Genomic DNA, 23,193 nt, shown 5'->3' on the forward strand with positions numbered 1-23,193 from the left:
TCACCACACAGCCAGGCCTGGTAGCCTTCCTCAGCAAGAGGATGTGTACAGTCACCTGGGGCCAAAGAAACTGTAGTCAAAGCCTACCTGGGAAGCAGCTGAAGTTTAAAGACTTTAGGCTGTATCTTAAAAATACACCCAAAAACCCCTCACATCACTTCTTTCCTAGCAGTTTTGTTTAAACAGTTGGCAGTACTGTGCATAAGTTCCACACGGACTAAAAAAGTTAGATCCAGACCGGGCCCGTTTTCCTCATTTCCCACCATCCTCTCTACAGTCAGTTCAGAGAGGGGCTGGGTGGCACTGTGCGTGGCAGGTGGATTTCTTAGAGACTCCTTTCACAAGGAGTTGCACTGCTAACTGGTAAAGTTTCTGCTCCTGGCCCAGCCATTTGTACATACTTGTTTAGGCCCTGCTATTCTCATAACACTTCCCTCCCTATGGTTAAGTAGGGTATCCTACTAGTTAAATAATCTGATGAAGCAAGTCATGCATCCAGCTCTAGATAAGGTAAGATTCAGTCAGTCTACCTACAAATGCCTAGATAAAAGTGGGCAATAGTTCCAAGACCAGGCACTGAAGTCACTCATTGCTTTCAAATGCAAGTTAGAAATATAACAATGATATGGCTCAAATAAGCACCCCCAGACAGAGTATCTCTGTTCTACCTAGACCTTGTTAGGCATGACCAGAACAAATGACACAAAGTGATTTTATGCATGGGAAATAACATCCTGCAGTGGGTTCATGGATCCAACAACTCCAAGATGCCAGCCTTGATGACTTAGGGAAGCAGCACTCTTCAACATCCATTGATGAGAACCACTGCAATGATAACTGACAGGATTAAAAAATGCACCATCAAGCCTCTCATTCCCCCCAGACTCACCTAATCCTAAATATGAAAAATGCTGCTTTTAAGTTTGACAAGATGCAGCTTAAGCCAAACTGATTTACAGCTCCACTGGTAACAACACAAGAGAAAGAAACCCAAGACTGATAAAGAATACACCACTAGGACTTACCTATATATTCTGATTTTTGTCATCAAACATTGGTTCTCCTTTTCAGTGACGTGACTGAGGTATTAGCTATCACAGCAGAAAAGGATATCACCAGGCTGGCAAGCAGCATTACAGAGTAGTGTTAAGAAGGATTCCAGAACTGAGGCGTGGGATTTGGAATACCCACTTCATAACTTTTATTGAAATTGCTTAATTCTTTATATTACACTATTTTGATTCAAAATGGAGTTTTTATAAAAAGAAACCATTGCTGAAACTGAGTAAGCCAGCCAAAAGGAACAACGAAAAGTTTCAAAAAATTCTGACCACCGCATGTACTTCTACAATGCTTTGAAACCCTACCATTGTCCATAATTTTATTGAGGAAACACCTGGAGAAGAGCAAGACTGCTAAAGGAAAATTGACCTGCATTCATTACCAGCAACACTTCAAATCAATGACCATGGCCAGGATTGTAGAACAAGAAATTAGTCTATTAGAAAACCTTGGCACAATTTTTTTTCCTTGAACTTAATACCAGAGAGAGGTATTACGCTGACTAGGGCTCCTCTAGTCGTTGGGCTTTTCTTGGTGATGACCAACTGGGCAGTGCAGGTTGTATTATACGAATTCTGCCTCTACATCCTTGAAAACTCTGGTTCTCCATGAAGTCAGCCTAGTCCAGCCATAATCAAGGGGAAAGAAAAAAAAATCTTTGGATGCTTTTAGCTGCTTAGGCAAATACTGATGAAGTCAGTCATGTGACCAGTACCAAAAAAAATATCATGCAAAGAACAGCAACCATTTCAGGCTAAAGCTATACAGAATTGTACCTCTCAGTCCACACCTTTAAACCAATGATCTGTTTAAATTAGAATGGATATTCAAATTTACAAGATAAATTAGACCAGTTCCAAAATTTACATCAAATCATCCCAACAGATAGAAGTTATATTTTTCCTTGTCTTACGACGGGTGAACCCATAGAATAATACCCTGCCGGCAGGAAGAACATGTTACTGTTAAGCAAACCTGAGTAGAGAGGATCAATAAATACAAGGAGTTAAAACAACAGTAGTCAGATAACTTGAGTCTCAGAAGCCAGGGGCTTCATTGAGCCTTAATTCCTTCCTTTCAAAGGTTTCTCTAAGTGAGCATTTAACATCTATGCTGAGGCTTAAAAAAAAAAAAAGCGTCCTGGCTAGAGAGTCAACATAACTCAGATTTCTTGTCAGAAATCCAGTCATTACTGAACAGATCATTGTAAACAACCAAGAAATCTTTCTCTTCTTCCCTTTTTAATGGTTTCTTGTTAAAGGCAAAATTCAGAAATATCTTTCAGGTTGAAGTCCTCATATTTGGTTGGAAATGTTGTCCTGTTATATATAATCTCTCTATATATATTTGATTAGGCACAAGAGGGGTTATTAAATATTCAGTAAGTCCTCATCACTATCATCATGAAACGATACTGTATTTATAGAGTTCTGTGCCTGCTGCTGGCCTGGTTTGGCTTTTGCTTTCCTTTCCTTTCCACCGTTCAACAAATAAGCTTTGTTATCATTGCTAAGACTGGGTAGCTTCTTTTGTGGGTGCTTGTTCTTGTCTAGTCTTCTTCCTGTCTGAATCCTTACATCTGGAATGGTTAACACCTCATCCTCACTGTCCAGGTCATCCACATGGAGAGAGGAAAAGGCTTCAGATTTAACAGACTTAGTAGTAATGTGACCATTCTCCTGCCCTCCTTTTTCTATTCTCTGATTTGGTGCTGCAACTTCTTCCATTAGCCACTCTGTTTCATTCTCATTAGCTTCTTCTTCACTGTTTATCTGCAAGAAAAAAAAAAAGCAAGATGAGACTGCATATTTACCCCTCTAGATGTTGCCACACGCTTATCTCCCCCGTTATCAGACCCCACATGGCCTTGGGTTTAATGTAGCCATAAGACAGTAAGACTGCAAGAGCATTGCTTTTTACTATATTGAAACAGACTTTGCTCTCTTCTTGTAAATTTACATGTCATTTGGCAACTTATGGACTGCTCTTCATCTCCTCAACTTTATCCTCCTTTCCCATTTCACAATATAAATGTATATGTGTGTGTGTATATATATATATATATGTAATGTCAGCTGTGTGGCTTTCCTGAAGGCACACAGTATGGCTTCCATGTACTGAATTAACAGGGTTAATTATTTATTAACAAAAGCTTCATATTAAGAAAATTTGACAAGAAACACATTTTATTTTGTCACTGTATTACCTTTGTGTATTTGTAGGAAACACCAGATGTTCTTCTGCAGCAGTTCGTTATCTTGTTTATTACAATTTCCCTAAAGAAAGGGAAGAATACCACATTTGGAAGACTGTATCTGCTTATTAGCCCTCACATTTCTTCACTGGATTTCTACCATCAACGTAAAGCATTTCAACAAGCAAGCTGAAAGTTATCACACTGACCCTGAATCACTCTAACAAAATTCAGTCTGTGATGATGTACATCTTCTCTCTTACCACAGTTTCAGGGTGACTATTCCAAAACATCTCTGGCCTTCATGCCTAAACCTGTCTGGAAAACAGAGGAACAGCAGAACTTGCACTTGTTCCTTGATGCTGTTGTGTGGATCCAGCTTGACTCCATGAAAGGAGAGGGATATCAAATACTAACAATACTGTCACATTGTTTTATCCTCCATAATTAGCAGCTGCCCACAATAGAGGCTAGCCCAACTAAATTGCATACTCCAGCCCTCTTTACATGGACCTTCAGAGAGAAATGGAGAATTTGAAGGAACCAGCAGTTTGACAATTGATGCTGCCAACAGAAAAAACCTAACTCGAGTTTACTACTTCCCTTACACTTTTGGCAGGAAATCAAGTCCTGCCAAAGAAACTTCTAAAGCCTCCTAATCATTTCTTACCTCCTCTCTTTTTTGTAGAACAGCAAGATTATTAGACATGCAGTGAGAACAACCAGGAGGACACTCAGCACAGCACCAACAGCCTGGCTTCTCCTCGAAAGACCTTTATGTACTTGGGCCTCCTGATCTGTCTGGTGCTGATTGTTTTCTGGATCATTCGTTGACCTAATAACATAAATTGAAAAGAAAAGGATAAGTAAGATCTATTGACCACTTTCATCAAACTGGATTAGAAACAGCAGATTCAAAGAAAACATGCCACACCATCCTGTCAGTCCAACCTAACACCTATATGAACTGAATTTAGGGGATTTCATCTAAGTAAAAAATAACTTGAAAACCAGAAACATTATGTACTGTGCCTACATCCTGGTACACTATCAAATAGTGCATAAAACTTACTACAGTCAAGACTGCAGAGCATGATTAAGCACTCCAGATCTTACACAGCAGCAGTTACCCACACAAAGCTGCTATTTTAGAACAAAATCTGCACTTGAGTAAGCTGCAAAAGTTACAAAAATTATTTAACTTTTAGCTTACTGTGGCACTACACAGGCCAAACTCCCTCAATAGCTAATTGTCTGTTTAAATCAGAATCAAGTTTCCCTGTGCTTTCTAGCAGCCAGAAAGTAAACAGTCCTAGAAGCAGTCACTCCATTCTTCACAGTGTGGCTGCCTACATGTCAAGGATGTGGTAAGCACCTAAATATAGACACTCTGCTTTTAACATTGTTCCCTTGTTACTCCTTTTCAGATCTGTAAATTAGCTGATCATATTTAATTGCAGAAATACCTCATTATTCCTTCAAGACCTGCAACGATTTTTAATTCCGGCATCAAGAAGTACGCGGATAGAGGGGAAGGCCAGTCTTTGCCATGGCTTCAAAGTTTTCCAGACAGTAAGGCAAGAGGGACCAAAACACCTCATCCACAAACTGTTTCCTCCTCTCAGTAACACGAAACAGCATGTTCTGTCAGCTACAGTATGTTTTACTTAGTGAAAACAACAATATTAATTCCACCATGCCTCTCCAGTTTTAGGTCTAGATCAGTCTGACAAGCTTCTGTTTAGCAGTCACGTGCCAAACACTGCATATATGAACACTAAGTCCATCCATCTATCTATGAGTCTACTGCTCTTTTAGTTTTCCCTCTTTTCATAACCACTGTGGCAAACAATAAGCCTTTAGTTGAGAAGTGCTGACAAAAGCTGCTTTCAGAAAATGGTTAACTACTCACAATAATGGACACACAGCAGATGTGTACCAGGTAAATAAATACTGGCAATCTGCTGTCTCCTGAAGGAATTCAGGGATGCCTTCCTTTGCTCGTGGATTGCAGTGGAAGAAAATGGTTGAAGACACAAACTTTGATTTATCTTTACCACATCTGGAGTCAGATGAAAATATGACATCCAAATCATCATCTACAATGAGAAGAAAACCTTGTAGTTTACTGCTTCCTTGAGAACAGTCTATTAACGTGAGACCCTGGAAAGTTAACGTATTTGTTTTGCAGTAACAGCTTACACTTTGCAGTATCTACAGTTGAGCATATACTTTTATGTAGCTGATCCAAACAGTTGCTATGGAATAGTGGGTCAAGCTCTTCATACAAAAAAAGTAGCTAGCTAAAGGAGATTCAACAAGTATCAAGCCCAAACCCCTCTTAAGGCCATACTTGCAACTGAGCTTACACAGTAAGAAAAAGCAACCTCAATTATGCTAGACAAACTTTGGATAGATTTACAGAAATGTGCATTAGCATGGATGAAGCAAGAACCATTTTCTGATGAAGTAATTCACACAGTATATCAAGCAATTCAGTCTGGTGGACAATGACTTACCCTCAACAAAATATTTAGCTTTTCTGGCAGAACCAACTCTCCGAAAGCGACGTTCATTAGTTTTAACCTGGCAGATGTTTGCTCCAGAGCATTCTGGGAAACTTGAGTTCCTTATACCAGAAAGTTGAATTTCATATACATATTTATCACCATTTGTCCGTATGTCTCCAGAAGCTGTGTATAATCTGAGGAAACAGAGGGCAAGCCTATCCTTAAAGTCTAAACACACAGATTTGGATTACTCCCAAGAGATAAGACGGCGACAGTGGTAGTTGCTACCACTGGTTGATTCCAGAGCAAGCTGAGTGATTTATTCAGCAGCGAGGAAAGATGCAGGACTGAGGCTTCCTCCCTCAACATTAGAAATAAAATTATATTTAGCATAAATATAATCTTTATAAGCAAGCACAGAAAGCAAATTTTTCTAGTTATACTGCCCTCAATGTGTGAGTGGATATGTAAATACCTCCAAAGATTTAAGATAAACTGAAGACAAAAGGATGAGTCAGAGGCTCATACACACTACCGGCCGTAAAAACTATATGTAGCTGTGATAAATAGCACAGCTTAGACATCTTCTCCAGAAGGTTAACTACTTCTACCATCCTTTCACATTGGTGGTCCAAGTGAGAACACTTTGAGCTATTTGTACTAGCCACTTGCTTGAAAGCTGAGCTTGATTAATTATGATTTATCTTTAATCTCACATCACACCAAGTTTTTAATTTTGTCCTGCCTTCCTCTCCTTCATCCAGGACTGTTTGATTTTTATTTCCTTCTCTATGCTTGCAATCCTGTCATCCAATCTGCACAAATAGGTTTATTTGCAACACTTTTGCTCAGTTACTCCAATCCTGCATACTAGTGGTGTGTGCCCTACAAGCAGAGTTTATTCTTCCCAAAACACCAGTATAGGCAGATTTCCTTGCATAACACTAGCATTGATGTTAAATATAACAGTTTATAAGATATTCTGGAACAGGGTTATGTACAGTGTAGTACAGTCAGTGTAACTGCTTGTCTTTCTCTGCCACTCCTGAATTCAGGCTTGCTTAACCATTCCTCCAGAGATGTCCTTCCTCACTTCTAAGGCTTTTGAAGCATGGGTTCCTACTTCCTGATGGATCATGTGAGCAGGTAAAAAGGTACTATGTAAAAAGCCAAAGAGTACTCGGGGTGGGGAGGGGGAGTTCCTAGCACTGAACTAATGTTTATACACTATGGAAGAGAGCAATTATCCACAGTAAAGAGATCTAACATCAAGGTGAGTATGTGGAAGCTTTACAGTAGTCTTGAGTACACCTGGACATGCTCACACACATAAGTCCAGCTGTGACCTGCACTAATAATCAGGACTTTAAGTCAATCATCAGTACAAGGTGAATTCAGTGCTATTTCCACTTGACATCTAAGAACTGTTAAGGCAAAACAGAATATTCATACCAAGCTCTTTTCTTGCAATACAGTTCTACAGGACTAAGATGTTGTGGGTTTTGGTCCTTGTTGGGATTTTGTTGTTTTGGCATTTCTTTAGGGTTTTTTTACTCACTTGTAATAAATATCCCCTAAAGAGAAGTTTTTCCCAGTTGCAGGATTAATGACAGTTCCATTCACCACCTCCACCTCCTGCTGCTTCACAGCACAAGCTGCACGTGTGTCCCAAGTAATGTAGTAAGCACAGTTTTCTTCATCAAACCTACCAAACAGAAGATAGACCCGATGATTCCAGGAAAGACTAACAAGTTTTTATCATCTTGAGAAAGGGAAGAGACAACTGCTAACCCACGTGACAGTGTCCTGCCTAAGCACCATGCTGAGAGTAAGATAAAATAGTAAAGCAGCACTCAAAAAAAGCTATTTGAAGAATTGCAGAGCATTTTTCTGCAGTTCCAAGACTTTAAAAGATCTGGCTGCACTTGAACTTCCTACTTAAAGTTCCAGAATTCACACAGTGTATCAGATGATTTTATTGAAATATTTTAGCTAACAAACATATCAGGCTGCTTTTTTGCAGGATGTGAAACCTGCCCTTTATTTAAACAGGATAAAATGTATAAGCTAATCAAATTTTGCTACCTAGTTCTTTGACTCTTATAGAGCATCTTGCTTAGTTTACCAGTTCTACAAGCAATATACAGTTAACAATATCAAGATGGAATAAAAATTCATCAAGCCTTTTTAGTATTTTTGATCCATGCAAACATACCTCACTTTAGACAGCTTCTAGTTAAATACACTGTATTGAGGCAACAATACACCATGTTTTATTAGCTCAATCACTTAGCTACAGTAAGTGTTCTCTAATACACAGATTTTGAGTAGAGTTAAGAGTCATATTACTATGACTAACATTGAAAACAAAAGCACCCCAGCCATTGTCAGATCTAATTTGGAAGTAGAATGTTTAAATTTTTGCCCAGAAAGTTCAAGATAAATACAAAATACATTTGTTTATGGAAGTGAATAGTTGAAGAAACTCCAGAAGATTCAAGCCTTGCATGTACAGGCTAAGGATTATTTTAGGGACTGCCCAACAGAGTGGACAGTCACTGTCCCAAGACTTAAGAGTTTACTAGAGAGGTACAAATCACTGGTATGTTAATTTATTACTCACCTCTGCAGCATAGGCATGCCGACTGTTTTTGCACATTTCAGTTCTATAATTGTTGTTACTTTCTTGTTTTTCTTACATTCTTGCCCACTGGTATAACTTATATACACTGTATCACCTAGAAGAAAAAAAAATGGTGACACTCAAGGTCTTTTACGCAGAAATTTCCTTTGCTCATTCTCTAGACTTCCTTGCTTTAACTTCTAGGATTTTTTTCCCCTGCATAGACAATATGTATCAATTACAGCACTTCAGTAACTTGAGGCATTCACACTTTTGGCCATTTATTAATCCTTGGATATCTTTGCATTTACCTGCGTTCAGGTCACCAGTATGGCCATGACAAATGTTTACATTTAAGATGTCATTTTTTTAAATGTAAGAGAAAATGAAAAAGATATGCATTTATAAATAAGCTCAAGCAATAAACACACATAATACATGGCATTGCTTGTGTAACTGGATGGAAAATTTCCCTCAATTTTACAAACTCAGCACCAATTTAAAAATATTCCTTAAACTGAAAACTTGAGTAAGATTAAGTTGGGTTTTTTTAAGTCCTTTTCTTAAGAGTGAAGCCAATTAGTCATCTTTCACATGTTGCTTTAATTGAAGAAGTTAGTTGATGCAGAATAAGCCTTTTCAAACAGGATGAACAAAAACAATTCTCCCTCCCACAATTACACAATCATAGATTGGTTGAGGTTGGAAGGGATCCTTGGAAGTCATCTGGTCCAAACCCCCCTGCTCATGTAGGGGCCACCTGGAGCCAGCTATCCAGGACCATGTCCAGACAACCTTGGAATATCTCCAAGGTAGGAAACTCTACCACCTCTTTGGGCAACATGTACCAGAGCTTGGGCACCCTCCCTGTAAAAAAGTGTTTCTTAATGTTCAGATGGACAACTAATTTCTTACAGCTTTAATGACAACACTGTTTACTGCTTCAATGTTTTCTCATGACTTAAACACCACATTTGAGTAGTAGCATTTACTGGTTTTGTTTTTAAACAAAAGATTCACTGGTGAAGATATTTCAAAATAAAGGCTTCATCATAATTTAAGAAGCACTACAGCTAGGCTGTCAGATTTAACATTCCATCTCTAGCTCTCTACAAGAAAAAAAAGTAACTACCTGTCACATTCAGCTTCTGTGTATGAACAAGTCCAAGGACTTGAACATCTCCATTATTGCTTTTCCTGCAAATACTGGCTCTTTCAGGGCAGCCTGTGGGTCCCATATGTACCCTCTGACACAGATTCACATAGTACCTATAGAGAACACAGTAGACAAAAGTTTAAAATTCATTTAGGCTTAACTGAAGAAGTGATACACAAACTTTAGAATCCTCATGGGAAGCAAGACAGATTGCAAGAAACTAAATCTCAAATCAGTACATGCTTTATTCTGTAAACTAAGGTTTGGCAGATCATTTTCAAGTAAAAGACTGTGCAAAAAAAAATTTCATCATTTACCAGATTAGTTCATTAGTTAATTTTGATCTGGGTCCAAACGAGAAATTGGAACAGAGTCAAGAAAGGTCCAAAAGTTTTTTCAGTTATAAAGGTTATAGTACCATCCTAAATTCAGTGTCTCTTCCAAGCTACACCAGCTCAGATACATCAGAACAGAGGAATTACTACCAAGGTGGTAAATGAAGCAGTTTTGCTACCTCATAGTATATCATAAGTTTAGAATTAGATGTTGTCATCCTTGCCAGTTCATTTCTATTTGCTAACTAGAGGGGGGATGATAGAGAGGTTGATGAATTCCTGCCATTCATATTTTCTTCTAAGCTGATACATAGAGGCTTAGAAGTTAAAGTTTATAGGCAAGAATTACATACCTGAGTTAAAAGAAAACAATTAATTTTTTTGTTTAACATTATTAAGAATAAAAAAAATTGCATTTAAATGACAAAATTACATTGTTAAGATAGCAGTTTAAATAGAAAGCTTTTAAAAAGCTTTTAGTTCAGACTTATTCATCCTTTTAAAAAGGCTACCAAAATAGGGAAGGAGTGAGAATGAAGAACGTAATTTTAAATCCCTTTGGATAAAATGGGTTCCTTTCTTGGTTTTTTATCTACATGCAGTGTTAAGTACTGACAATTTTAAGCAAACAGAAATATTATGCCACATTACAACTTCAACAGTACTGATCAGCAAGCTGCTCCCTGGGAGTTGCTCATTACTCACGAGTTTCCATTGTGGAAAAAGATCCATGACCCCGTCAGGGAAGAGAGCATTCTTAAGTCATAAGTTCTGTGCTTTTGGACAAACTTGCACTCCATTTTCTGGGGAGGACAAACAGCCTGAGTCTTCCATTCAAATGTCACAGCACAACCAAGAGTCTCACTGAGAAGGTGCGGTCTCCCAATACCAGCATTTTCATCACATGTGAAGATAATGGTAGATTCCTTTCTTGCATTTGCTATAAGGGGGAAGGTTGGAAAAAAAGGAAAAACATACTTTGCAAGAGGCTTCCAGGCACATATGAATTCTAGTGTAGCTAAATCCCTGCATTAGCTCAGATCCTTGCACATGAAGTGCAGGAAGTACTTACCGCTACCACAAAATCCCCACTTTTCATCTCCCTGGTAGTTTTCAGTTGTAGCACACCATGGCTTATTCTTTTCTTCTGTAATACATTCCTCATAGGTCTTTCCTTTGTACTTGAAGGGGAAGACACAAAGCTCTCCCTTTTCAGTCACTGAGAAGGAAAGGTATAAACTCTTAACAACATGCAGCGGAACAGCAGGGATATCCATATTCATGACCATACCCGAAGCCTGTACTTCAATACTAAAGAAGAGTCAGAGGCAGATAACAGAAATACTGAAAGATTGAGTTTAAACCCAATTAGAAAACTAGATGTAGTGAACGAGTAGCTACAATCATCCCTACAGAAAAGCTGCACTGTCTCTTCTAGGGAGATAGATGTTGATGCTGCAAATTAGTACAGTGATTTAAGGAAACGACAGGTTTCTACTAACGTATGTAAAATGTTGCTTCCTCTTATCACAACAAAGCCTCATATGTTAAGGAGAAAAAAAACTGGCACATTTTTAACATAAAAAATGGGTCTGCTCCAATCTCACCTGGAGGGCACAGATCACCTCCTGTATACTGCAAGATCACTGTTTCATCCTGGTGGCTATAGTCCATTTTCATTTCCTTCATGTTTCCAAAAGATGACACACCTTTTTCAGATGTCAGGCACACTGCCCCATCTTTGCATTTTCCCTGGGGCAAGCCTGTTGCCTTACTGCACACACCAATATGGTAACTGCTGGATCCAGAAAATACCTGTGTAGACAACCAGAAGTATCACAAGTCTGCCTCAAAGCCTACAGTCAGTACTTAGAAAACCAGGAGCGCTTTATAAAACAAGTCTCATGCAACACTTGCATAATTCAGGAAGAAAAGACGATGACCGATTTTGCAAGTCTGGCCTTCCTTAGTATGACAAAACTGCAGATAAAGCACACAGGACCACAGATAAAGTCTTGCTTTCACATTCAAGATTCTGTCAAAAGTGAAGATTTCTCCCTCCTCTCTCCATCAGTATATTCATCAACTTCCTTCACAAAAACATTAAAGACAATATTATAACCTCTAATATTATTCCCCTCTGTCAGAGGCCAAGAAATATGAATACTGATCATAGCACATGCTTCGGTCTTTTCTCACAGCCCAGGATGCTTAAAAGAAACCTTTGCTGCAGTATTAAAGTGTTGACAGCAATAGGAAAGTATAAACAAATAAATAAACAAATAAACAAGTAAGAAAGAATCACACCACCAGAAGGCATTACCTCAAATGATCTTCCAGAAAGGCTGGTCAGGTTAAAAGTATAGTGTAGCTGTTCATCAGTAACAGAGCAGCCTGAAGTTTTCACTTTATCAGGGCACACAACTGGAGTTTCCCACTCAAACACAAAACTGCACTCAAGTTTCATTATCATCTTCGGCTTACCCTGTTACCAAAGAACACAGACACATTAGGTCTAATTTTGCAAGTTCGTTGTTCTTTCTGCATTTCCCTCCCACCCAGTATTTAACCTCAGTTACTACCAAGGCCAGACTTCACTGACTGTAGGACAAACACCATGCCTTTACATTACAACCAGTAGCAAAAAACTCATGGGGGAAATACATTCTATCTCGCTCCAGAAAACAATCAAAGAAGGAACTGAAGTATCTGAGTTTTCTTCTTAATTATGGTTGAGATTTTTGATGTTCAGCTTAATTGCAAGGAGCAAAAGCGTGAGGACGTTAAGAAATTTCACTGAGTTAAGATTTATAGAGTACGTTTTTTATTTCCTCATATTTTAAACTAAAATATTAGTATGGCCTGTGTAATATTCAGAGCTGTCTCAAGTTTCAGCTCATGTCCCATGTTAACGGAAAATGGTTCCACGATCTTTAGCAAGCTCTAGTTTGTCAAACATCATACCCAAGTATTCTCTACAGCTTGTTAAAAGTACTCAAAAAAATTCAAGAAGCATTGGACTCAAATCACCATGCAAACTCAATTTAGCATTTGGGTGTTGACACAAAATAAAACGTAAGTAACTAAACACAAATTTTTAAAGCTGTGTATGATTATGGAAAAGGTTACAACATAGGGGAAACATTTCACAGTAACAGCTCTACACTTACACTGGTTCTCATGATAGCCTGAGGTACAAGTACAAGGTTTTGGATCTAAAGGTGCAATACCGCATCAAGTTTAATGTCAGCAATAAGTTATTGCTACATTACGTCAGTGGAATGTCATCCTTGAAATCATCAGAATCTTACTCTCAAGCCTAAAGTTCATGCACTCAATGAAATTCTGGTTTGTTAAGAATACAAATACCAAGTATATTCCTTGATGAAATAAGTCCATCCACACATTCTAGAAACAAATTCTTGATTTAGTTTTAAACAAAGCTAACATTGATTATGACTCACTTCCCATTATACTCCAATATCAACATAAGTTTAATAGATGTCTTACCAGACTAGTTCCTTGGCTGCAGTGAAATACAATAACAGAAGTATAGTTCAATTTGTTGTTTGTCTGACAAGGAGTAGTGCTGTTGTAAGTGATGTGAACTTCATTTACTGCTTCATTTAACTTGGGAGGTTCAGTAACACGACCAATATCCTACACAAGCAAAAATATGTATTAATAGACTTATGGGACACATCTAGATTTCAGATCAGCCCAGAGAGTCAGATCAATTCAGATTCATGTTTATATGGGAGCACAAGTACTGCACTTTTGAAAACTGCATTCTGTACTCAAAGAATAGCTACTTTATTTCAATCCTAACAAAACACAAGCTGAGAAGGTCAAAACACCCTTTGATTAAGCTTGACAAAAGCCAGGGAGGGTCTGCATCTTACAGGTAGATTCTTCTTTACATCATTGTGCCAAATTACCAACACATGACTTAAAACCAGCATTAACAATGGAGTACAGTCCCTAGATCAATGTGAAAGTTCATGAAAAACAATCTCAACTTTTTATGTCTGTCTTCTACAGCTCACAAACAAGCCTTCAAAAGCTAAGAGCCTTCATCTCTCAAGGTAATAACACAGACAAGTTAACCAACATTCTGTCATAGCCTTGCTATTTATTCAGCTGTCAAAGTTTTACATGAAAGTACTAAATGCATTTTGAAGCATGGTAGGACATAGCCTGTTGCAGTATGAAGCAGGCTATCATGAGATCGAGTAAGCCACAGAATGGTAAACTAAGATGTTCTGCTTCCCAATGTCTATATTTGGCACACAGCACTACATGAAAAAAAATTATCTGTAGCAATTTTTCATATTTATCACTGAATTGAATCTTCTGACACCCAAAAAAGTCACTGAGGTTCAGGACAGGAAAATACTGTTTCATAGGGAAAAATGATGAAAGGGTATTTTGCAGAGGAGATTTTAATTTTGCATTTCATTTCTTTAACCCATTGTCAAGCCCCTAGTTCAAATCAGGTTTATAGGCAGGGATACCGTATTAAACTATTAAATGCACATTTCAGTGATTCAAGGCATAGTACTTACTATTGGCAATCCATTAACAGGAACCATGCACACAGCTGCTCCAGGGGGGCAATTAACATCTTTGATAGGATTGAGAGGCTCACAAACATTGATGTAAAAGTCAGGAGAAACATCTGTAATATCTTCATCCACAAATGCCTCATAATACCCAGTTCGATGGATCAGAGGGGACAGGTCAATAACAGAACTGCCATTCAATACTGAGCACTTCACCTACAAGAATGTACATGTCATTGATTTTATTCTTTTGTTACTTGCTTTGATTTATTGACAAGCATCCTATCCTTCTTGGGGCCAGAAGCATGGCTACATTTAAAAGCAGCATTTGTTTGTGGGTTTGGGCACTGTTGATTTGTGTTGCAGCATGGTACATACTACTGAAGAGGAAACCAGAATGGCCAAAAGAGGAGACATGTGACAGTTCTTGTTGAGGAAAGAAACCGGAAGATGTTTTTTCCTAAATGGAAGCAAGAGCTATAGTATTGAGACAGTGATGAGGAGGAAAAATAACTTGATGCAGAGAACAATGGTCACAGTGGAGGTAATCAAGGCAGTGAAAAGGATGATTAGGGAGATTTACAAAAGTAATGTACAGGTGTTAAGAAAAGATCCAAATTCACCCAACAGCTCATTTAGCCCTCTACTCCTATTACTGGCTTTTACTCCATGCACCCAATAGTGATAACAATTCAACTAGCTACATTAACTAAAGAAAGACTAGCACAAAGTATTGTCTGGAACATCAGTTCAGCTAGAGTTGACCAAATCATGCTATTACAACACGTGTTACACAGCCAAAGCAGACCCTAAATTCACACTATCAAGATTTATCAGTTTTTGCACTGAGCAAACTGATGATACTGGTGCCTGGCCACTAGTACTTGCCTAGAAACAAAGAATATCCCCATTAAGAGAGATGCTATCTATCCTCAACTCAACCTCAGCTCTGTTGGCCTGCTGCATCAGATGATTTTAACCATCACTTCCCAAGACAACACTCTATGGCTTCCATTTGAACTGTACAGAAAAGCAGCTAAGCAGGTTGCACAGAGGGGTTTTTATGAAGTGTTAAAAGTTTTAACTTGATTCAACATGAGGAGTAGGACTTTGCCAAGTACTGTTCATCTGTGTTGAAAATGTCTGTATGAAAAGCATTTGAGAACTTCTGTATGAACTTGCATTCTGTACTACAGGAACAGACCTTTCCCTCAACAAATTTAAAATACACTGATATAATATCCAACGCCCCTCAGAAATTTAGTCCCACAAATGCTGTCTGTAAAAGTAATCCTTACCTCTTCCTCACAAGCCAAGGAAGTGTGCCAAGAGAAGTAACTAGTGCATGTCTGCTCATCAAAAGACAGAAAAACAGGTCGACTGTCATCTCCAGCATCAGACTTGCATACAAAGCTAAAATAGCTTTTATGCTTCAGTGCAGGGTCTGCAGGGCAAGGATCTCCATCTTCATAGACAAGTTTTAACACTTGATCTTCATAAGTTAAAGTTTTACTCTGTTTTCCAGCATTAACTGGTTTTCGGCCACCTGTGATGCAGACAGCTAAAGTAAAAAAAAAGAAAAAATGAACAGAACAGGTTAAGTCTGATGTAACTGCCCTGTAAAAATCACACCTTACAATATAAACAGTGGGAAACTTAAGATTTTATTCTCACTTGAGTTTTCCTATGAAAGACAGGCTTTGTCACACTATCTGGAGTTCCGGTTAAACTGAGCTGAACTGCACTGAAACAAAGACCAAATATTGTCTTTAACACTTCATTAACCTGTATGTACTGCATCTATACAGATTAAATCAATCACAGAGCATAGTATTTGGTATATTATATATCATTTTAAGATGCCTCTTAAAAACCAAATCGATCCAGTATTTCCTTCTAACTACACAAAAATAATCTTTACTTCACAAGCAACATTCCTAGCATTTAAGATGCCTTAATATTACCTCATATTCAATTTGCCAAAAGAGTTAGTAATTCAATCTGCAAGTTAGCAGCTTAGAAAACAAGTTAACTACTACTGATGTTTCAGAAGCACCCAAAACAGGACAGAAAGCTAGAAAGAGGATTGGCAAAGGTTTGAAGTGCAGACACAAGGCCCAGTGCAGATGCATTCCAGCAATGCATCACTATAGAGAAATTTTTGTGCTCGGTTCACTCTAGCTGGAAGCCTGTAACATCTTCATTTTCACAATTGCCAAGAGTCACAGCAGAAATATCTACATTCCTGGCCTCATGTCCAAAAAAATACCCATCCACTAGGAACTAGAGGGATTGAGACTGGAAGTGAGCCCAAGTGAATGGAGTTTGGTAGAAATACATGGCTTCACTTCCTAGAACAGTTTTAGGTTCTTTTCCTAGGCAATTCAGCCACAAAGATGTTCCCTTTACTCCTGCATTTGCAGTAAAACCTGCCCCTCACATTTTACTGTAAACTTGAACATAAGTATTTATTTTGGGTACCCTATAGTCAATCATTACAGTACCAGAGGGGATAAGATACTTACCAGCTCCATTAGCACATGAACTTTTAGCTTCAGCACAAACATTCAACTCAATCTTTCTGTTGTGTGAATCACTGATAGTATAGCCAGACTCTCGCTTTAATGAGGTCAAATCAAAGAGATGGCCTGTAGAGAGATTGGGGAATAATTTAATCTCTTTTTCAGATTCAAAAGCAAGACATTTCTTTGTATTAAAAGCTTTCAGTAACTTAATTTAGTAGGACAGTCAACCAGACTCTATTTGCCTGCTAGCTTAGAAAGGCAAACAGTTACTTATTCATATTAACAGAGGTAAAACTAGTTTCAGAACTATAGACTGTTTATGTTCCAAGGGACATCACAGTCTCTTACAAGATATTTCTACCATCAAAAAACTTGTTAGTCACCATCCAGAGGATGTGTCCCACTGCACTTTTCTAATGAAGTCCCTCAAGAACACAGTCTCTTCCACATATGAAATCCTGAGGCCTCCTCCTTACCTGTTGCAGGATTGGTTACCCGACAGTCATTTTGCACATTGCTTTTAAGAGGGCACGCAGCAGCAGTGAACCATAAGAAGGTATATTCACAATCTTCAATGGCAGTTATAAGTTCTGGCTTTGATTCCTAAACATGAAACAGTGGAGAGAGTGACAACTCTGCAGAGTGACAGTGTAAGACTATGCAACAGGGCTATACCTGCAGCTGAGCTCAGTTCAAACGCCAGTCCTAGGACTTAACAGACCATCATAGTCCAGTGAATTAATCCAAGGACAGAGTATTTAACTCTCGTTATTTCAAATATACAACAGTACAGAATCATTATCAGGAGAAATCAAATTAATGAGAGAAGAGCTAAAGGCAGCCTAGGGCAATAGAAAATAGAAGTGTACTTAACAGCAAGGCATAGAGTGTGCAAGAGCTATGAACTAAGAGCAAGAACTACACAGCAAATAGCATTATTTACTACTTGAAACACTTCCCTACCTGCACTACATTCATCTTCAAGACATAAGCAGACAATTTTATCTATTACAGATGGTAAAATCTGTGCTAGCAGATTCTACAAAAAGATCTCAAAAATTGCACAGCATCTAAAATTCAAGTACTTCTAAGTCAGTCTGCTTGCAAGACTGGCTCCCATTCAACTACAGATGATTAGGGAATGGATAAGAGGTGCCCACATTCTCCATACACACACAGTGATATAAAACTCCACTAGAAGGAGCCCACTTACAATTCTGCTTTCATCACACTTGAGGCGCAATATTGTTGTTCTCTTGCGAATTTTATCTGGACACTGCTCTCCATTAATATACTTCAGAATAGAAATTCCATTTTCCCTCCGGGGACCATCAGCCACCTCCCCAAGACTGGTACATTTTGTACCCTCCATGAGGGAGGCAGCAGCATCAGAAGGACAGGAACCTATACAGATAAACAAAAACTGCATTATCACTCCAAACATTTCTTGTTTGTCACATACTTGCCTGGAATAAAACTTCACTACTTTACTTTCAGGTATATCTCCAAGCCACTGTCCAAACCATACTCAGTGGGGTGCATTTTCCCCAAAAATCACAAGTAGCAGCAATATCCTCACTTTACTGAAGGTCATGCAGAAAGTAGTGGCAGCTACTACTGGGGAAGTAGATTACTACACAGAGTGGAAGGCTACAGTCTGTTACCTGGTCTTCCACTGCACAAAACACAGATTCACTCAGAGGATGCCACAGAAAAATTCTGAAGTTAGCATCTTGTGCCAAGAAATTATTTCAATCTTTAAGAGCTACAGCAGACTTTGGATAAGGACAGCATTTATCATGCGAAGATAAGAGCTGCTAGTGAATCTCACCCTCTGAGAAAATGGAAATCAGATCCACAACCTATCCTTCACTTTGGTGATGAAATCACACCACTGTCTCCACATACTTTGCTTTGTGATTTTTTCACTCAGAACAGCCACCAGCACTACTGTCCTACCAATTTTGCCTTCCCTAGCTACAACAGGAAGACTGTATTTTTATTTTGCTCTTACGTGCAGCACCATATGGTACTAAGGGTTTGCAGACATTAATATAGTATTTCTGTGTTGTAGCAGATATAGCAATCGCCTCCCAGTTCTCTCTATGTCGCATTAGGGACGAAAAGTCATAGAAGTTTCCATCATCATCCCTGTACAAAAAGATTAAGAGGCATGTAAAAAAATTAAGTATTTTAAAGTTACAATTCTTAAGTTATGCAGTAACTCTAAGCAGAGTATCATGCTGAAAAAGAAATCTGCAGGCTCATTGTTCCCCAGAAACTTCAGATTTGGTACAGAGATATATCACTGCGCCATCTACCCCCACAGTTAACTGTCCACACACACACAGCCCTCAGATAATGCAGGAGTAATTCAACTTTTAATTGGAGCATGTCATCTTTCAGTGCATGGCAACCACAAACACAGTTACAATGCACTTTAACATGAAGGTGGAAACCTATGTGGGTCAATTATTAGCCACATTTGACCCCACTTATCAAATCTTAATGAGCTAATGCTTGGTGGTGACAGATATAAATGACATTTTTTCCTGGAGCTTTGCTTGGTGGAAGTTCCAAACAGATAGCAGTTGTATTCTTGTTTAAAATTAGCTATAGTTAAATAATAACCAGATACTTGCAACAACCTAGCATACTTAGCCTTCAACCATCAATAACTGCATACCCAAAAGTTCCCTTTTATTATTAAGAATCTCAAAGTATTCTTCTTCCGTGAAATTAGTTTTCACAAACACAAATTGCAAAAATTACTTAAAATACTTTGCACTGGCACTGAATGCCACATTAGCTGGTTACTAAGTCAAAACACGAGAGCTAAAGCAGCAGCATTGCACTGAATTGCAGTAAGGCTGTATTTTTTTCTTTCATCATACAGCTTCATTTTAACTTAGTGGGAACAACTTACTTGTAGGAGCACTCAGTAGATTTAACAGGTGGGCAAGCATACTGAGTATGCCATTCAAACATGTAGGTGCAATCTGGAGTTTCCTTCAAAAATACCGGCTGAAAGAATGCAACATGAAAGTAATTTGCTTTCTCATTTCAACACACTAAAGTCACCAAAATGCATTAGTCTTGCTTCAAGAAGACCCAGGAACATATATATAATCTTAGAGCCACACTATGCCTCTGATCAGCTGAAAGCATGGCTTCTCCCAAACCTGAGTTTATCTTCATGCACACTTCTGATAAAAGGGCAGCCATTAGAACCTTCTGCCTCCTCCCTGAACTAAGGAGAAGAGCAAAAGTAACTCTACACACCATTAAGAAAAGGAAGGAAAGTGCAAGTACAAAGAGAGATACTAAAAGCAAGTAACCAGCTTATTTTAGTCTGGTTATGTAAAAACTGCTTTCCTGCACATTTTACCTTTTATTTTTTTTACAAAGAAACAGTTGTAATGTATGGGAGAGCACCCCTTCCTAACTTCTCCAAGAGCTTTGACAATGGCAGGCATCCCCTAAAGGAATGACATGCCCCAACCTTCCTGAGGCACAACAAAAGGTACTGTTTGTAAATTGAAAAGTCAAAACATTCTTCATTTTTTATCACTTCATAGGACCTTTCAATCTCCTGTCTAATCTGGATATTATTAGGCAGTTCTTGAAGGAGGCTATTTCATATTCTTCATCATACACTTTCATACTTTAAGAGGGCAACTCTGGAAGGCAGTACGTACACGAAACATATGTTTTGAAACTAACCTCAGATGTAGTCTTGTCACAATAGAATAATATGGCCGTTGACCGTTCATATATTTTATGACATTTTTCTCCACTGGTGTAATTAATCATGATTAAACCATTTCTGAAAGTCAGTTTTTCTGTACGTAAGCCTAGAAGCAAGGAGTTCAGAAAAGTCAACAGCTACTCCAGTAAATACATGACTGTAGTAATGCCTCTGGCAGCAGGGTTACATAAACAGCAATAAGATGCACAATAAGGTATTGATAGACAGATGTCAACCTTCCCCTAAAATTTGTGATCTAGTTATTGAATGAGTACTATTCAGTAAGGCTGAGCTCATTCATAATTGAGTGTCAGGATAACTACACATATGCCATTTTACTTGCACAGTAAGAAAAAGTGGTGAGGTGCTTTGTCTCATAAGAGGTAAAAGATAAGCAAGAACCACTCTTCTATCACATAGTAGCTTCAGTTACATCCTGGCTAATCTTCACATTCTCTAAGTTTCTTCTGTAAGTGCTGTACACATAGTAGCTTCAGTTACATCCTGGCTAATCTTCACATTCTCTAAGTTTCTTCTGTAAGTGCTGTACCTGCTACTTTTCTGAAAGTTCTGTCCATCTTCTTTACTTGACATGATGCAACAGTGTCAACCTCTGGTTTGCAAGGTTCTGTTATTTCTCCACAAACTCTGAAGTAGTAGTCATACTCATCTGTACTCACTTTTATGTCCTTATTGGAAAGTGGTTTCAGGTTATAAACATGGCCATACCTTGGATCTTTCACCTGGCAATCCTCTCCTTTAAAGAAAAATTAAGAATTTAAAATACAATTTAAGATCTATTAGCTTTGCCAAATACACTTAGGACAATTAAGGCTTACTGGAACAAATAAGGCCACAAAAGTTACTAGCTGGCACTTTAGGGCAGTGACACTGAAGAGCCATCTTAGTTCAGCTAAGCAACTCGTCTCGGGAAATCACCAATATCTAGAACTACGTGACCACACTATAAATGGCTAATTTCTTTTATAACTGCCACTAAAGCAAGATGCAAAAGTCACACTGTAGTTCAAAAACGACTTTAAAGTTGCCTTACAGGTTCTTCCTTCAGCTACGCTGAAGGTTAAGTACAGAACCAGTCACTAAGTCCAGCACTTGCTTAATTATCTGGAAAGAACACCAAGGTCACAAGGCCGAAGCGAAAGGTGTTCTTGATGCCAGTCTTGTATCTTCTTTTAACAGCTATGAAGTTCGCCAAGTCAGAGAATAACTGATCATAGGAAATGTTTACTACAGCTTACAAATCTACAAAGAAGGTTTAGGAAGTCAACTGCAAATTCTGAAGACTGTCCCCCTTGGCCCTCCCCCCACTAACTAACAAGTGTCAAGTTTAAAATCTAGTTACCAGTCTTCAGTGAGGGACAGGGAATGAGTTGCCAGGCACAGAATCAACTGTGTTCTCATGAAATGTGATGCTTTAATATTTACTAGGAAGTCTGCCTGTGATTTAACAATATAGTACTATGATGTCTCAGAAACAGCATTATTACTTTATTTTCTTTCCCTAGATAGGATAACAGGCAAATATTCTTGGCCTAACTTATAGTTTTAATGATAGGTAGGATACTTAGTTGGCTTAAAGCTCATCCCTCCACATGTCAGCACCTTTCACAGAAAGAATCGCAGGGCAAGAAACTGACACAGCTTCAGTAAGTATTTACTACTTGTACAGATTTGTTTGATATTTTAAAGCTCAAATAACTACACTTACCTTCTGCTTTGTGAACAGGACATGCTGCCAAGGTTCTCCAAACAAATACAAACTCACAGTCATTCTCCTGTTCCAACACTGGCGATCCCTACAGAAAAGAGCCATATAAAAGGGGTTTATTAATAGCTGCATTGCAAGTTTCAAAACATACATGCAGGGTTTTTTTAATTGTAGTTGCACAGCCTTAAAATCTCTGCTACCTAATTTCAGCGCTCATTTTCAGCAAAGAGTTGCTTTTGCTAGCTCACAGGATTCCACAACACTGTTGTGTTCTACAGGTTCAGTAAAGCACTTAAAAAAAGACAAAGGAAAAGCCTGTACACAAGATATTACTTTTTAGAACCAGTCTCTCCATTCTAAGAGGAATAAACACTGTCCATTTTAATATAGTACCCCCAAGCACTAAAAGCCTCATTAATAGCAACTGGCACAGAAAATTACCATTGTTTGATCGCACTGGAAGATTATACGTGTAGAATAACGCTGCTTATCTTTGCATATGTCACCATTCAAGTAGATAATGCTCAATGACCCATCAGTAGCAGCCTGGGGGGTTATCTGAATGACTCCAAGGTTCTTGCTTTTATCAGCATATTTCACACAAGATCCTATGGCACCACCTAGAGGAAAAAGCCTGGTTTTTAGTTCAAAGCTTCGACAACTGGAGTTAAATTTATTGTAAAATAACATAATAGGGTAGCTTTAAGAGAGCTTGGAGCATTAAAGCAGACTGTCTCAAACTCCTGTAG

The 23,193-nt window shown here is 38.4% G+C and overlaps 1 protein-coding gene across 1 annotated transcript in view; it reads right to left on the reverse strand.

Annotated features, from left to right (window-relative positions):
* Nucleotides 1-1,177: 1,177 nt before the first annotated feature.
* IGF2R (insulin like growth factor 2 receptor) overlaps nt 1,178-23,193 on the reverse strand; it is a 56,538-nt gene continuing 34,522 nt past the window's right edge. The window contains exons 25-48 of the mRNA XM_018077729.2: nt 22,886-23,064; nt 22,445-22,532; nt 21,266-21,472; nt 20,691-20,821; nt 19,894-19,991; nt 18,982-19,118; nt 18,181-18,371; nt 17,444-17,570; nt 16,968-17,090; nt 15,741-16,003; nt 14,446-14,658; nt 13,391-13,540; nt 12,204-12,365; nt 11,488-11,695; nt 10,953-11,099; nt 10,586-10,820; nt 9,522-9,658; nt 8,390-8,504; nt 7,325-7,471; nt 5,776-5,960; nt 5,169-5,355; nt 3,927-4,091; nt 3,269-3,338; nt 1,178-2,834 (exon numbers count right to left, since the gene is read on the reverse strand). Coding sequence (XP_017933218.2) covers nt 2,433-2,834; nt 3,269-3,338; nt 3,927-4,091; nt 5,169-5,355; nt 5,776-5,960; nt 7,325-7,471; nt 8,390-8,504; nt 9,522-9,658; nt 10,586-10,820; nt 10,953-11,099; nt 11,488-11,695; nt 12,204-12,365; nt 13,391-13,540; nt 14,446-14,658; nt 15,741-16,003; nt 16,968-17,090; nt 17,444-17,570; nt 18,181-18,371; nt 18,982-19,118; nt 19,894-19,991; nt 20,691-20,821; nt 21,266-21,472; nt 22,445-22,532; nt 22,886-23,064 — 4,067 coding nt within the window. The 3' untranslated portion in view covers nt 1,178-2,432. The remainder of the gene's footprint in view (nt 2,835-3,268; nt 3,339-3,926; nt 4,092-5,168; nt 5,356-5,775; nt 5,961-7,324; nt 7,472-8,389; nt 8,505-9,521; nt 9,659-10,585; nt 10,821-10,952; nt 11,100-11,487; nt 11,696-12,203; nt 12,366-13,390; nt 13,541-14,445; nt 14,659-15,740; nt 16,004-16,967; nt 17,091-17,443; nt 17,571-18,180; nt 18,372-18,981; nt 19,119-19,893; nt 19,992-20,690; nt 20,822-21,265; nt 21,473-22,444; nt 22,533-22,885; nt 23,065-23,193) is intronic.

This window comes from Manacus vitellinus, unplaced genomic scaffold (genome assembly GCF_001715985.3).
Source record: "Manacus vitellinus isolate BGI_N305 unplaced genomic scaffold, ASM171598v3 scaffold_4_pilon, whole genome shotgun sequence".
Taxonomy (NCBI): domain Eukaryota; kingdom Metazoa; phylum Chordata; class Aves; order Passeriformes; family Pipridae; genus Manacus; species Manacus vitellinus.